Source organism: Neocloeon triangulifer, unplaced genomic scaffold (genome assembly GCF_031216515.1).
Source record: "Neocloeon triangulifer isolate White Clay Creek 2 clone unplaced genomic scaffold, ASM3121651v1 ptg000014l, whole genome shotgun sequence".
NCBI classification, from domain to species: domain Eukaryota; kingdom Metazoa; phylum Arthropoda; class Insecta; order Ephemeroptera; family Baetidae; genus Neocloeon; species Neocloeon triangulifer.
The window spans coordinates 14,865,662-14,880,929 of record NW_026775556.1 but is presented as its reverse complement, the minus strand read 5'-3'; the positions used below and the strand labels follow the sequence as shown (position 1 = coordinate 14,880,929).

Below are 15,268 nucleotides of genomic sequence, written 5' to 3'. Positions count from 1 at the left end.
AGAACAAATTAATTTTCTACTCCAATGATTGGATTCCTAGAAGATGAAATTCTGAAGTTTGAAGGGCAAATACATATCAAGTTAATGCTTGAGGGCACAAATTCATAATTTCACTCTCCCATGATCGACGCCTTTCGACCGTATAAAAAGAGCGTCAAAACTTTGAGAGCCAACATCGTGCATCATTATTCTGTACACATTATAGAGAGCGAAATGATGAACAAGATGGAAATAATCGCACTTCACGCTTCAAAATCCACTTTGGCCGCACCGTGAAATTTGGGAAATAAATGTGCAAACCGCGAGAAATATAATAAAAGTGTGATGAAAAGGAACAAAATCGTTACTCCTCGCGGAGCACAATATAATTTTACACAGAGTGTGATCTCTCGGGGCGCGAGAGGAATTGCATGGCGAGAGAATTTTCCAGCACCTTGCCCTCGTCGAACGTGTGTGTCAGACCATTCTGACATCACATCGGTGCAAAGATCCAAAGAGCGAAACAAAAAGCACTTTTGCTTGCCGTGCTGGATGACTTGGCCGAGACGTGCAGGTTTGTCCTCTCAAGTGTGCGATGTGAGTGACCCCACGAGTTCAAATTCGATTCCGAGAGCAAAGGTGTTGAAGCAGATCGGAATCGCGGTTTAGTTAAGTCAAACATAAGCGTATTGAAAATTTTTTTAAAGCCGAGCTAGGCACGCGCGGTGAAAGTATTTGGAACTACTAGATTGCAAACAAAGACAAGCAAGTAAGTGCAAGAATAAATCAATTCAGTAATTTATTTTCCTTGTAAAATTATTACGTAATGAAATTCAAGTATTACAAATTACAATTATTCAAATTGTGTACAATAATTATGCTGTTTAAAAAAAAATAGAAATTATACAAGATTTAAAATAAAAATTTTTGTTAACTATCAAAATATTTAAAAAAAAAAAAAATATCAACAAACTTCTTTCAGTTTGATCATCCTTTTTATTTTTATTAATTTTAATTTAATGATAATTATTTTCAAGTATCCTAGGTAAAAATGTAGGTCGTTCAATGGCGAAAATACCTTAAGTTTAGCTTGCTTGTGACGTTTTGACTCTTGAAAAAGACGCCTGTTCATTATTATACGGTAAACATAAGGTCTCGACGTAAATAAACGTCAGATCGCGAGGCGGTCGGCGTGCCCACCGCGCGATTTTTCAAGAGCTTTCATGTCTGCATATGGGCATAAGTGAAAGCGAAGAAGTGACAAAACAGCATCTTCCTCCTCCTCAAGCCGCGCGAAAGAAAGAATTTCCCAGCAGGAAGAAAAGAAATTTTTTTATATTTTTGAGCAGACTTCGCAACTTTTGTTCTCCTTTTGGAGCAGATGGATTTTCTTTCGGCAAGTGGGTCGCACATTTTTGGTGCTCTATTACGCGGCTGGACGTCTCAGCATCAGTCGGCCAAACCGCGAAATAATCTCATAACATGCGGCTCAAATTTGCGTTGTGCTGAGCACGAGAGCTATTAGACCGGATTGAATCCCGTGGAAAAAATTCCGCGCGCGGCTCCACTGACCTTGTTCCTACTTTTTAACTTCTTGATAATGTTTATGAATTTTTTATTACGTGATCACAGCGTTTAACGGAAGTTGCGATGAGCTCGGCTTGCACCATGAATTTCCTATTAGGATGAAAAACCTCATCTTATACAAGACTTGCAAAAAAAAAACAGCTTTTACGCATTGTGCTTGATGACGGCTTAATTTTATAAATGGATGAAATAATTTCTTTTTGCATTAAAAATATATGAATAAATTTTATTTAAAATGCTAATGGGTTTCTAAATAAATAAAAATTTATTTCTCATAGTTATTATTATACCAGATTATATCAAAATTAACCTTACTTATTGTTTTTCACAAGAAGGACCTTCTACACTTCCTCCAAGTTACACAAAACAATAAAGGGAATTAATCATCGTTTGTCATATAGTGAAATATTTTACCTCGTCGGCCAAAAATGGAGGGCTGAATTAATCGAGATCAATCGACAGAAGTGCGCGGGTTGAAATGTAGACCTTCCGTGCCAAAATGGAAGCGAATTCAAATGCGAAAATACAAGGCAGGGCATGATAGGGCGTCGGTCTCTGGTGCTCTCTCTACAGGCACCACCGTTAAAGCTCTCCCGTGAAGGTCGCTCGAATAAACCCACAAGCGGCCTTGGTTGTACCTTTAGGGCCCTCAGCGTCGCCGATATGATTTAGTTTTTTATGCGTGTGCTGGATCAAAAGGCGAAAGTGAATAATCCATAATGTATTTTGAAGAATTTTTTAATTGGAATTTCCAGTCAAAGGGAAACTTTGATTCTGAATAATATTTATCTGAACTGATTTTATAAAAATTTAAAATTATTTTCTTGTTTTCTCTGATTCGTTTTAACATTTTAATTTGAAACATAAATTTTTACTGAAGAATTTAATATTTCATGATTTAAAATTTCAAAGGAAAGGCAACTTTGAAGGTCGAGTTGGGATAAACCGCCGCTCTGCATATGCAATTTCCTTCCCATTTCAGAAGCAAGCAGATTCTCATTATATGCAATCATCAGAATCCCATTGTTTCCACAACTCGACCTTATCAGAAACATAAATCGAGACCAGTTCATTTCGTTTATATGCAAATGGCAGCAAAGGACGCAATTATAATAGAGCAAAAAATGCAACCTCTCCCCCGCGCATCTTTGTATTTCATTCTTGTCAAATTCTAAAAGCATTCAAATTGGACACGCTTGAGTTGAATAAACCGCGGTTGCAAACGAGAAGAGCAGCGTGGAATTTTGGGTGATTTTGTAATTTCGGCAGCTCCACGTTTTATTGTTATTGCTCTCCTATGTATAATCTCACTCTTGAATGCCTCGGCGCGTTTTATTGGAGCAACCCAAATTGCCGGCTTCGTTTGTTAATTATATACCAAACTACTGCCGATTCAACGGACGCATGTCATAACAAGAGAAAAACTTTTCGCTGAAATAAATTTAAGAAGCAAAAGTAACGGGCGTACAGAATTTTTTAGAACTTGTTTTTTTTTTTTACATCAACACTCGAGCTATTTCTATACTCAAGGTCGTTTTTTCTTTCAAGTCACTTGAAATCAGCTGGATGAAAATTGGTGCATGCTGGTTTTGATACAAAAAGTGGCGGACAATTTAGATTTATGGATACCGAGAAGGATGAGTCTGAATTATATAATTGTATGAGCCTTGGTGCTCGGAAAAAACGCATGCACTACATGCGGTGCTAATGGTGGTCGGAGAAAAAGGTGAAAGAAAAGAAAGAAAGATAAGATCCATCATGATTTGAAATTTCATCACCGGCGAGATAAATTACTTTTTTGTGTTCAGCCATTAATTTGATTAGTCCGTTCGTCGGTCACACCTTTGTTACTTGAAAGTTCATACGCGGAAAATTTGTTTTGCTCTGGCGTTGAGAGTTTTGACCGTTCTCAGGGGAAAATCGCTTTGAAACCAATTTCATGGTGGTTAATTTATGCGTGAGGATGACAAGACACGAACTTGGAGAGTGTTGAAAAAATTAAAATGTACAAAGTGATGCAAGAGTTTCCAGGATTGAAATAAATTTATTATGGATTTCCGGCAGCGGTTTCAAAGAATGAAAATTCCACATCCCTGTGCAGTTGGAAAAAGCTGCAATGCACGATCGGTGATGCGTGTGCGTTTTGTCTCTCTCGGGAAAATACACAATATGTTTGCGGAGAGAGAGAGAGAGAAAATGAGAAAGACAAGAGTTTGTTGCGTAATTGCTCAGGCGAAACAAACATACAATCGACGCCGAGAGATGCTTCTTTTTTGCCGCGGCCGTGTCTGCCAAGCCGAATAAAATAATCAATCTCGGCAACTGCTTGCATTTCTGTGTATTTGTTCACGTCAGGTGCGTTGCATCCTGGAAGGCAGTCGATCCCTCACGATAAAATGCAAATGAGACAGCCGGCGAGTGCTCCCTCGGATCGGGAATTGAGAGACGGCGCGGTACAAAATACACGGCGCCGATTTTGATCTTTCTTTGATATATCAAAATGAGCGGGCAATGTTTGACTTGCGGTCCGAACCGATTCTTTCTTTTTGCGCGAGGAAAAGTAATTACGAAGACGCCATTAATCAAAACAAGCGAGAGACAAATTGATGCGATCGCGGTGCCAGAATGTGAAGAATCACGCAAGTCAGAAAGTTGTTGCGAAACTTCAAATCCTTCAGAAAGTACATATGACACGGAATAATTTTTCTCACTTAATAATTGATGCAAAAAAAATCATGATATTACATAAATGCTTGCTAAAATAAACTAACTGAAAATTCCACACGTCGATTGAAAATTACTCATTTTGAATGAAATTATTGAAAATTATAGAAAAGGTTTACAAATCAATTTTTTTTTTTTGCTGATTACAAAGAATTTTCCAGTTTTTTTTGTTCAATGTGAACGAACCACATTATCATTCGTCACTTAAATATATAATGAAAGAATATAATTGTTTTCATATACGAGCTCATTATTAATAATAAAAAAATATATGTGGAACTCATTTATGCAAAAGAATTAAATAATTTAACAATTTTATTTTTGAATTATCTCATTTAAATGTGATAGCGATCTTCCAAGAACCTTTTAAGCATTTATGTATAATTTAAAGTGTTAAAATTGAGCAACTTGGTAATTTTCGCAGGCAACCATTAACCAACGCCTCTCTTTGCATCTTGTGCTTCTGCGAACATTATTCTTAATACAAAAGTTCCCCTTTTAGGAAAACTCGCAAGTAATGGAAAATCTTTGTCGGAGATCAAGCAATTTGTGATGCTACCTCCGCTCCGGGCCGCAACATATGCGCACAATTATGTGATATCGTCATTTACACAATATAATGAGTGCTTGTACTGTACGCACGGCTAACGGACCGCTGCGCCTACAGGAATTGCGAGCAGCACTTCTTCTTCAAAGATAAAAAGAAAATGACGAATACAGAGTGTGAGAGAAATAAAAAGGCTCTTTGTGACTTCAGTTAGCAGCTCTTTAATTTCGCGTTTTTGCTGGCAGTCAAATCGTGAAGCGGCCCGAGGTGAAATAAATTCGCTTTCCGCGACTGATAGTATAAAAGAGCGGCGCATCTGTTGCTCGGTAATTATCGCAGAGTCGTCGTGCTTTTTATTGCCCGTCATTAAGAGATGGTGTTTTGCTCTTCTCAAATTTTTCGAGCAAGGATGAGTTATGACTTTCCAGTTGTCTCTCTCGTTTCGGTACTTTTGACAAAACCATAAATCTATTTTAAAGGATGTCGACTTCCTAGTACAAATTGTAAGCGTGCAAAATATTTAACAGTTTTTGGTCGTATAATTTTTACAACTTTGATCACATCATGCTCGCAAATGAGAAAAGTAATAAAATTTGCTGGACCGGCGCGAAAAATTTGCCTTCGGATGAAAATTCTCTGCTCAGTCGGTGTAATTAACCATTTTGCAAGGCACCGTTACTTCAGTTGCATATATGCAGCGTTAAAACAACTTTTTGTTAACGTAACAGACGAATAACCATAATAACTCGACCTACCTGTTTGGAAGAGCGAGAGAGGATGAATAATAATTAATTTATATGAGAGTTGAGCAAGCCGCGACGGACGACCATTCATTCCCCCCACGTATAATTATTTTCTTTTTATCTTCCGAGATTAAAAGAGGCAAAAAGATGATCACTTTGAAGCAAACAGTGTGTAGGTCTCTTTTGAATTTCCAGCAACAACCCGATTATAATTTACGCGCGTTGGCCGCGTCCTCCAGAGGTTGTTACCCTTCCTTCGATCCGGCTAAGTGAGATCATTCTGGCCATTACTCATCAGATGTGCGCCGCTTTTGATTAAACTTTATTTGCTCTTCGTGAAATTGCTCGACTTGCATGACATGCCCGGCACCTGCTCTCTGGAGAAAATTGCTCCGACAACACGTAGCGTGTTAAGCAAATTTGAGGAAAACCACCGAGATGAGAAGCGACGCCTCTCAAATCTGTAGACAAAAAAAATCACGGTATATATTTTTCCACGTTCTGGAATTACTTTTTGCTGTCAAATTTGACTGGAGTTACATTCAGGATTAAATATCTGTATCAAAATAAATTATTATTTTTATAAAGAAATGACAACAGCTGTCAGATGGAAGCCAATAAGGGCAATTTATTTATTCAATTTCTGCTGAAACTCGACGCATTTCTGCCTTAATTGAGTGTGAAATAGGATTACGTGCGACTTAATTTGCGATAGAAATCCGAGCGCACGCCACAAAGAATTACAAGCAGCCCCCGCGGATTACACAACATATCGGGCACTCGCATCTCGTTTGTTTGCCAAGAGGATGTTAATCTTGCCAATCGACATGATATTATACAGTGCAAAATACCACAACCCAATGTAATGATTTTTTAGGCTTCAAAAGTATCATCAACGACCTTGGCTTGCGTGCTAATTGCACTTGTTTGCATTATTTTCCTTCATTATTCCCTCGACGAGACGTTAAAAAAAATGCTGGTTCGAAATTGCTGTCCAATTATTTCATCTCTCGTCATATGAGATGCTGCCTGGTGCGATGATGACTCAATTCAACTTGTTCTGTATAATTGGAGTTAATATTATTGCTCTCAGTTGTGATTGAACCTATAATTTCATATTAATGAGGATGGCAAGGAGAAAATTTTGGGAATGTGACAAAGATTGATGAGCTTGGTTCATAATTTCGATCCCTTTTTTATGTTTCCATTTTTTTATCTAATTGGCCTCTAAGAAAAGCCTCTGATAAAATTAATTCCTTAAATATATTTTCGCGAACATGGCAAATTTAATCTAAATTGTAGGCTGCCTTCAGAATATTGAACTTAATGATTTAACAAAAATGCTGATGCACAAAATTGTTATAATTTATATAAAAAGGGCCCATTTTTTTCAAATTATTATTTTAAATTAAAAAAAACAAACACTAACATGCAAATTTTTCATCTTATGTTTACAGGCGAGTAGCCAAGGTGGAGTAGGCTTTGGAATTAAACGCGAAATCTTCTTCCTGAACCTCGAAGATGGATACTTCGGGTGCCAGGTCAACGAGTCAACCACGGTGCTGCAGCTTTTTGAGCTGTCGCACTTGTGCGACGGGACTCCAAATTGCTTCATGGGCTCTGACGAGCTGAGCAAGGAGCTCAAATGCACAAGTAAGTACAACACTTTTTACAACTGTCAGAGAGTCTTTGAACTCTTTCGCAGAGAAATTAATTCAATTTCCACGCGGGAATGGCAGAAAATTTCAAGCGCTGTAATTGGCGAGATTCGTATATAAAACATAATTTTATATCAGGATGGGAAATCTGTCAGTGCGCGCGGGATGACTTGGCGTGTTGATATATAATTCGCTTTGCGTGTAATTTGAACAAACTACCGCTTTTCTGGCTTCCTTTTCATTTTCGCGAGATAACCGAAATTAAACAAAAAAAGAACAAACTGTAAAGTGATAATCGCATAGTGAGAAAATTCATACAAAAGTTTTCGGTCCTTTTACATTGTGTCGGTGTTAGTGAACCCTAGCAAAGCTCTGCGTGTCCATCCATCCATATTGTGCCCGGTTGCTGACGGTGAAAAGAATAAGAGTCGGCTTTGGTCATCGGCTAACGGTCGGCGAGAGTGGATAAAAAGGAAAGGAGCAAAAAGCCGACGGTGCGCATCACGTACACGCTATGGGGATTCAATTTGGTGCTGCCTGCGAATAATGGCCCATTGTAATGCTTCTCGCGCGGCTTATGCTGATGAGAAGACGTCCAAATACAGCAAAAGAATCGCTGTTTTCGATTTCATCGTGTTTTTCTTTGGATTTTTCGCTTCTGTGAGAATCGCTCAACAAAGGCGAACGGAACTCTCAGAAGTTTATTTGCTCGCTTCTAATTCTATAACGCTAATTACAACTATCTGCTTGTTTGTTATTTTTGTTTAGAAACATTTCAATGCTGATTTTGTTAAACAAAAAGAAAGGCTTTGAAAACAGTCATTAATTTAGACTTAGCCTTGGATTTCGCATCCTCTCAATTCGCAATTAAACCATTTTCGGCGCGAAACTTTCAAGCATCTCACCTTGACTGGCCTTTCAGAAGCGTGATATCATCCTGCTTTTTCAAAGAGAAAAAGTGCATATGATATCATGCGCTCATCCATCATCGCCGAATGGAATGTCGTGCGAGATCTGACGAGGATGGGAGACTCATCAGATTGAATTTCTTCAAAAGAGAACCCGCTGCACGCCTGTGAAAAGATTGTAAAAAAAAAAAACTCTCGCGGTGTTGACCCTCGCGCGATGCTGCATTGAGAAAAGGACACGCGGAAAAAATTATAATATCTGACGATGCACAATTCAGAGATGTCAAGGCGCACGATTCGCTTTTTGATAACTTGCTCTGCAGCGGTGGGTGGACGTCTCACAAACATCCGATTGTCCTCGGTTTGCGTTTACACACACCGTAACTGTTTGCACCACTTGAAGTTTCAATGGCATGGGAGTTTCTCACAAGTATTTCCAATAAGCGGATTTTTAATTGTATCGATGACGGAATTAAAAATATATTATTCGTATATGAGAACATATAGAAAACAGTAAATAATCTCTGCCGTTATTTTTTTAAGTTCTTAATGTGTGGAATTAATATTTCAACAGGAGCAAAACCTACTTAAAATTAATTCAACGCAGCTAAGAAATGCAAAAAATGTTATTGCAGTTTAATGTGATTCTATAATGGCGAATTCCAATCAAGCATCAAGAATGACAATGGAATGCAAAAATTCAAACAAAAAATACCTTCTTTCTGCAAAACATGAGGCGATTTAAAATTTAAATTATTCAAATAGCTACAATTTTTTTAAATTCCAATTTTTTCTCAAAAATTTTATAAATAGTCAATAAAATATATTTTATGTGTGAATTTAAAAAAATAAACATCAATAATTTAATTTTAACAATATCGAAAAGAAAAAAAACCCACCTTTTGGTTTCAATTTGCAATTCTTAGAAGAAGACTTAGATCAATTAATTTTTAAATTTGGTTGTTATATATGAATAAACACAATGTTATGTAATTTAAAAAAATTTAAATTTCTGTTTTTTTCAATTTAAAATTAAACTTATTTAAATTTTTAAGTAAAATTATTAGGGGTGGCAGTTTATTTTTAAAATTAAAATTTGGGTTATTTAGTAGTTATTAAAATAAAAATAAAGGTGTGTAGGGATTCTTTAGTAAAACAAGGAAATCCGCCAAGTACTAAGTTTTTGCCCGCGTCAATTTGGCCCGCGTGTGCAATTGCGCTGCAAGCACCACTGCACCTGCCTTGCTCATACACTCAATTATTATGTATAATTCCTTGTACCGTTAAAAGAAGAGGCAGCAAAAAATAGCTCTCTCGAGCAATGATTTAATATGTTCCCTCTTTCTTCTCGTTGTTCAATTATCTGATATAAACAAATCAGGCTGGTTCGCCGCACTCGCGCCGATGCAAATTTATCATCCTCGCTCCGAGGACAATGAGATCGTTCTTCGGGACGGCTGGATATAAAAAAAAGACCGGCCGAAATAACTCGGTGTGTAATTTTGCGGTCTGCCAAATCACACAAACGGACGAGAGCTGATTAATTTTCCGCCGCGAGGAGAAAAGTCATTGGCACTCGCGGTCGTGCACCGGCGCTGCGCGAAAATTCCAAACTCGGCGCGGCGGATGGGTTGACGATGATTTTCAATAAATTTCTTCTCACGCACGTCCTGTCTGCAAGTCCCCCTCGCTCGAAATTGGCATGCACAAGTGATCAAAAGAAACGTTAAATATGAATTTCGTATTGGCTTCTCGTGATTTTTTCACACGGTCAGAGCTACTGGATTAATTCTTCAAAGACCTCACACACACAAAAAGAATAGAAAATGTACACGAAAATTAATTTTTGTCTGCACGTAATGCCAAAATTTGAATATATTTTTAATTTGTTTTATTAATGAAAACGACAATAGACCAACCCAATAGCCTTAAAAGCTAACGGGGGCCATGCATGAGCATAAAAAACAAACGAACAAATAAAATTAATCAAAATAAGCAAAGCACATGTGCAAAACGAGAGATTCTTTTTACGAAAATTTTTGTTCTTAAGCTTCGTAAAATGTAATTTCGGCGACATTAAATTCGTCTACTCACTTTGCTGAACTCTTCATTGCGTAATTGGTCGGTCACTTCTTCAGATCGCACTGAAAAATCCACAAACAACACAGTACTTTTAGAAAACCACGCGCACTTGTTGTTGTTCCGGATGTTTCACTGACTGGCCACATGGTTCACAGCTGTTTTGCTGCCGTTTTTTCATTTCTCATTGGTCAGAGGGCGCAGGGTTGGAGTTATGTACAGACTGCATCCAGCAACAGCCCGCGACAGGTTTAGATGCTTTGAAAATCGGATCGCTTTCGTCAGTCACCACAAGCATGCCTCACAATTGAGATAAACACCACATGAAAAGGAGTTTGAAAATACTACATAATATAGCAGTTGAAATATTTATTTTTAAATTCTTTGGTTTAAAGAGCTGACCGTGAAATATGATCATAAAATTTTATAGATAAAATATTACATAAAGAATTTCTGCTTCAACGTGTCTATGTTGTTTAGCAAACCACATAAATATAGTATCCTCTCATAACTCATCTAATTCCGCCTGGGAAAAAAATAATGTATCTCTTTTTTTTATTTGCCGGTTCAAAGCAACCGCATTATTTTACCTCGCCGAAAAAAACAATGAATATGAAATGAGCTCATCTCATCAACTTTTGTCTTGCGGTGGCTTTTTAAAACCGAATCTGCTTTGCTTCTATATTCCCTTTCATTAGACATAACGCTACACACACACGCATGCAAATTAAAATCAGCAACATTTCATATTCAAATGATAATTAAATTCCAATCTCTCGACGCTTCGAATTAATTATATAGAGCGCCGCCCTTTGGCTTTGATTCCGGTTCCTCGCAGACAACAGGTGCCTTTGCAAAAAGCGTTTCTTTTTATTTCAAGTCAGACCTCAGGGTACTTGGCCAGGGTGAACGATCTTGGCCGAACTGACCAGCGCCACGGCTCCTTAAATCTTTCGTATGTACTTAAAAATACGAAGAGAGCTATTCGCCGATGCGATGGGAAAAAGTCTTAAACAGGTTTCAATTTCGTTTACGATCAGCATTTCATTTTGCTTGCAGCACCGCTCTTTTTTCTTCTCGCGCTCTTTGCTCGTTTTATAAATTTATATTCCGTAATTAGATGCTCTTTAATTTCAAGCCGAAAGCTGCTAGTACGAATACAAACAGCCTCGCACGCCGCCGCCGCACGACTGATTTTTATCAGTTTGTTACACCTGTGTGCGACTTGCCGCGCGTCTCTTTGCGTAAAACGTTTTATAGAAGATTGCATGTCGACAGGAAGAAAAAATTCGTCTCGAAGCAAACGCTCTGCTTTCGTGTGTGAGATTAATTTTAAAATGCAGAGACTCTCTTTTGTATTTATCTCTTTCTTTCTGCGGCTGGGGAGAGAGGAAGAGGACAATCACCCAGGCGGGTTTTGCTCTTTTTCTCTCAGCACTACACGCTGCAAAACAACTCTCTTTAATAATTACGTTGCATGTTCCTGCATTGAAAGGTCAGAATTATAGCCCGACCTCTGCACTACTCTGATTCAAATTCTTTGCGTTACGGTTGCGCAACCCCAGGGGATCGAGCGTATTCAAATTGCAGATCGGCGCAATGCCCTCAGGTGTGAATTGTCCATTGTTTTTCATCTCGGCTTTAATTAGTTCGAACGGATTAAATAAATCCTGGTTCTTTGGTTCTCTACATAAAGAATCTGCTTGTAAATTTTTATTTAATAAATTTAATTCGTTAATAATTTAATAAATTGCAAATGGTTGCTTTAAATTTACTCTATACTAAAGATAAAATTCCCCCCTTTTTTTCAGCGAAACAACTTTTCCAAAGAACCAGCTTGGACTGTAAAACCGAATTACTCTTTAGACAAATAATAACAAAACAAAATCATTACCCTTCAACTGAAGACAATTTTCTTCTCTCTGGCAAATTACTTGGAAATTATTTCGCCGGAATGCCGCCGCGGTTTGCGAAAGGAAAATCCACGCTCATAGGATGAAATTGTAAAACGATAATATTTTTCTGGAAATTTTACATGCAGTATTTTTCCATTCCGTAAAAAGTCTTGAAATAATTAGCCTCGAGGTCGAGACATGCACAATTGCAAATTATCAGACAGCGCTCGCCGTAATTAAAAGTGTAGTCATTAGGCCAAGAGTGGTGAAGTGCAATTAAAATGAGAAGTAATGCTTATTATGCGCAGCAACAACATCAATTATTATTCTCATTCAGGAAAGATCGCCATATCAAAAGAGAAAATGAGAGGAAACGAAAAGAAACGTTCGCGTCCTTTCCTGGCGTTTCCTCTCCTACTTTCGCAGAAAAAAAGCTCATCGACCGAATTCACATTGTTTTCCATTCATGCAAAAATCGACATTATTTCTCACACACGACTTGCATGCTTGCACGGCGTCGACGGTGGCAAAAAAGGTAAAGAGGAAAAAAGAAAATTCATTTTATGGCCGCAGAAGCAGGTGATTTGGCATGCTTGGTGAGTCCGAATTGTGCGACCACGCAATGTCAACTGCGGTCTTTTCCTTCACGTAAAGCCCCGCGTGTTTCCTTTTTAGCTTTTCTTCCGCTTCCATAAGCACAAATAATATGCCCCCTCCGACAACACACTCGATTATTAAAAAGTCATTAATCCCGCCGGTACTTTAGCCTCGTCTATTTGGACGAAGTTTCACGCTTCACGTGAGAAACCAAAGACACGAGAGGGCAACCAAATAAGCTATCATTACACTGAATACATAAACAATTTAATTTGTGTATCTCTCAAATGATAAGAGCACACGAGCTAGTGTTTCGCTTCCTGAAGAGCACGCCAAAGAAAAACGCGCGTTCTGCTTGAAAAACTGCACTCGGCAAACAAGAAGAGAAAATAAACATTCTGATCGACAGAGAAGTTTCCGCCTTTGATCGCGATTTAACATTTGATTTTTTTCGCTCGTGCAAAAGCAGTATAATTCTTCTTGAGTAAATTTGTAAGTACTCAATGCATGCGGAGTAATGAATTGAATTGAACGGTCGGTTCACGACAGGCTGGGAAAATTACACACAACAGAGGACGTATGTTGTTAATTTTGAATTACGAGTTTATTGAGGGTCGGCGGTTAAAAAGCACCAATTTTCTGCCAGTACCGCAAAAACGATAAATCCACGTCACTTTTTGTCCGAAACTTAGCTAATTTGACTCTGATTTTATTTGCAGGCGACTGTAAGTCAGAGAAGGGAATTGAGTGCCAGAACGGAGCGTGCCTTGATTCCCAGTGCCACTGCAACGATGGCTACGGCGGTTGCAGCTGTGAAGTACCTGGTAAGTAATTGTTATGTTAAAAATTAATTTTTATTAATGATTTGACATACTTAATTTTGCTATTTAAAGCAAAAATCATCCCAAAAATATTATTCAAGAATGCAAAAAGTTTCTAATTAATTTAATTTAATGTATTTAATTTTGCCTATTTTTCGACAAAATAACGATTTATTTTGAATAGCTAAAATAATCGAGTTGTTCCATTCAAAATTAATTATATTAAAAAACATTAATAAAACGTAAGCCTACTTAGTTAAATTACGATTGCTATAATGTAGGCATACATGAATCCCACTTCTGACACCAATTGTTAAAGACGATATATTTTGAATTATTAAAATTTAATTTTATAAAATTTATTTGATACACATTGGTATTCTAAGAGATTCATTAATTTTATTTTAAATTATCTACGGTATTAATTGCTTACATCTGACTTGAGACCATGTTTCAATCTACTCAAATCTGGCAGAGATCCAATAAAAAAAAATAGAGAAATAATTAATTACGTTTTACTGTATCACAAACTGTGTTCATCATTTATGCATGCTCATTTGTTCGTGAGTGAGCATTAGATTAATTCATCAACTAGCAGTAAATTTGCATGGGAATATTTGATCACGACTCGCATTGTTTTCTCCTATAACATTATTTCCTGATTTGAATCTTGTTAATTACATTCTCACTCGTTTGAGCCCATTAGCTAATTTTAATATCTCATTTTGCAGACGAGAACGAGTGCAAGTACCGTCCTTGTGACGTGTTTGCCCATTGTACAAACACTTTGGGCAGCTTCCACTGCACTTGTTTCCCAGGGTACAAGGGCGACGGCTTCCACTGCGAAGGTAAGACTTTTACGATTTTTTTTTAATTCAGTGTTTACTCTTGGTGGCTTTTTTAGAATTCCTAGAAATAATTTTTTAATAAAAACAAAAAGCGGTTAGTTATAATTGCGAGAGGAAAAACCGCAAAATATTATCTTCATGAAAATGAGCTCGAAGGAAGAACCAGTCCTCTCTAGAAAGCGTTTTTATATTTTCTCTTTCCTGCTATCCGCACTTTTCCCAGCATCCAACCTGTATAGGTGCTTTTAACTTTTATCTCGTCCGCCCAATTACTATGATCTAATCCACATGCAGATTGCAATAATTCGCTGCTCTTCACACATCCGAAACGCATCAAAAATGCGTGCGTTCCCATCGCGTGTGAGCACCGCTACATGACCCGCGCTTGTGACCTGTCTGCTTTGTTATTTGGACCCGGCTCGTGCCTTATTCGTCTCTTATTAAATCGTTTGCAATGCAAATTGCTGCACCCAAACCATTGTTTTTCGCAGAAATTTTAGTGTTTCTTCTCTTTTTTTTTTACATAAAAAAGTACTTCAAGAAAATTTATCTTTTAAACCGCTTGTCACGACCTTTCCTTATTTTTCATGTAAATACCTCGAATTACGACAAAAAGAGGTTTATCGGACAGAAGCCTATTTGATTTTATTCCCGAAATAAAAAGGAGACGCGCGCGCGTGTAAATCTATTAAAGCACTTCTTTCGGGGCCTCTCCGTGCCGCATCTTCTTCACCATGAGATTTAATAATAAATTGTGCTCATCTGTTCTCACGCTGCATTATTATTATTATTTATTGAGGATCACGATTCTGTTTTGTGCGCGCTTTTCGGATGCTGTGCGCGATCTGAATCACGAACGACGCTTTCCTGCAGAAGAATGTA

At 37.7% G+C, this 15,268-nt stretch overlaps 2 protein-coding genes across 3 annotated transcripts in view; one reads left to right on the top strand and one right to left on the bottom strand.

The window, feature by feature from the left end:
- The window catches only part of LOC132199522 (protein sprint), a 217,233-nt gene extending 206,854 nt beyond the window's left edge, over positions 1 to 10,379 (bottom strand). The window contains exon 1 of the mRNA XM_059624321.1: positions 10,241 to 10,379. The gene's annotated coding sequence lies outside the window, so the exon portion shown is untranslated. The remainder of the gene's footprint in view (positions 1 to 10,240) is intronic.
- Positions 1 to 15,268, top strand: part of LOC132199529 (uncharacterized) — a 116,435-nt gene that overhangs the window by 22,498 nt on the left and 78,669 nt on the right. For both annotated transcript variants that reach the window (XM_059624330.1, XM_059624328.1), the window contains exons 3-5: positions 7,038 to 7,233; positions 13,437 to 13,541; positions 14,270 to 14,386. In XM_059624330.1, coding sequence (XP_059480313.1) covers positions 7,038 to 7,233; positions 13,437 to 13,541; positions 14,270 to 14,386 — 418 coding nt within the window. The remainder of the gene's footprint in view (positions 1 to 7,037; positions 7,234 to 13,436; positions 13,542 to 14,269; positions 14,387 to 15,268) is intronic.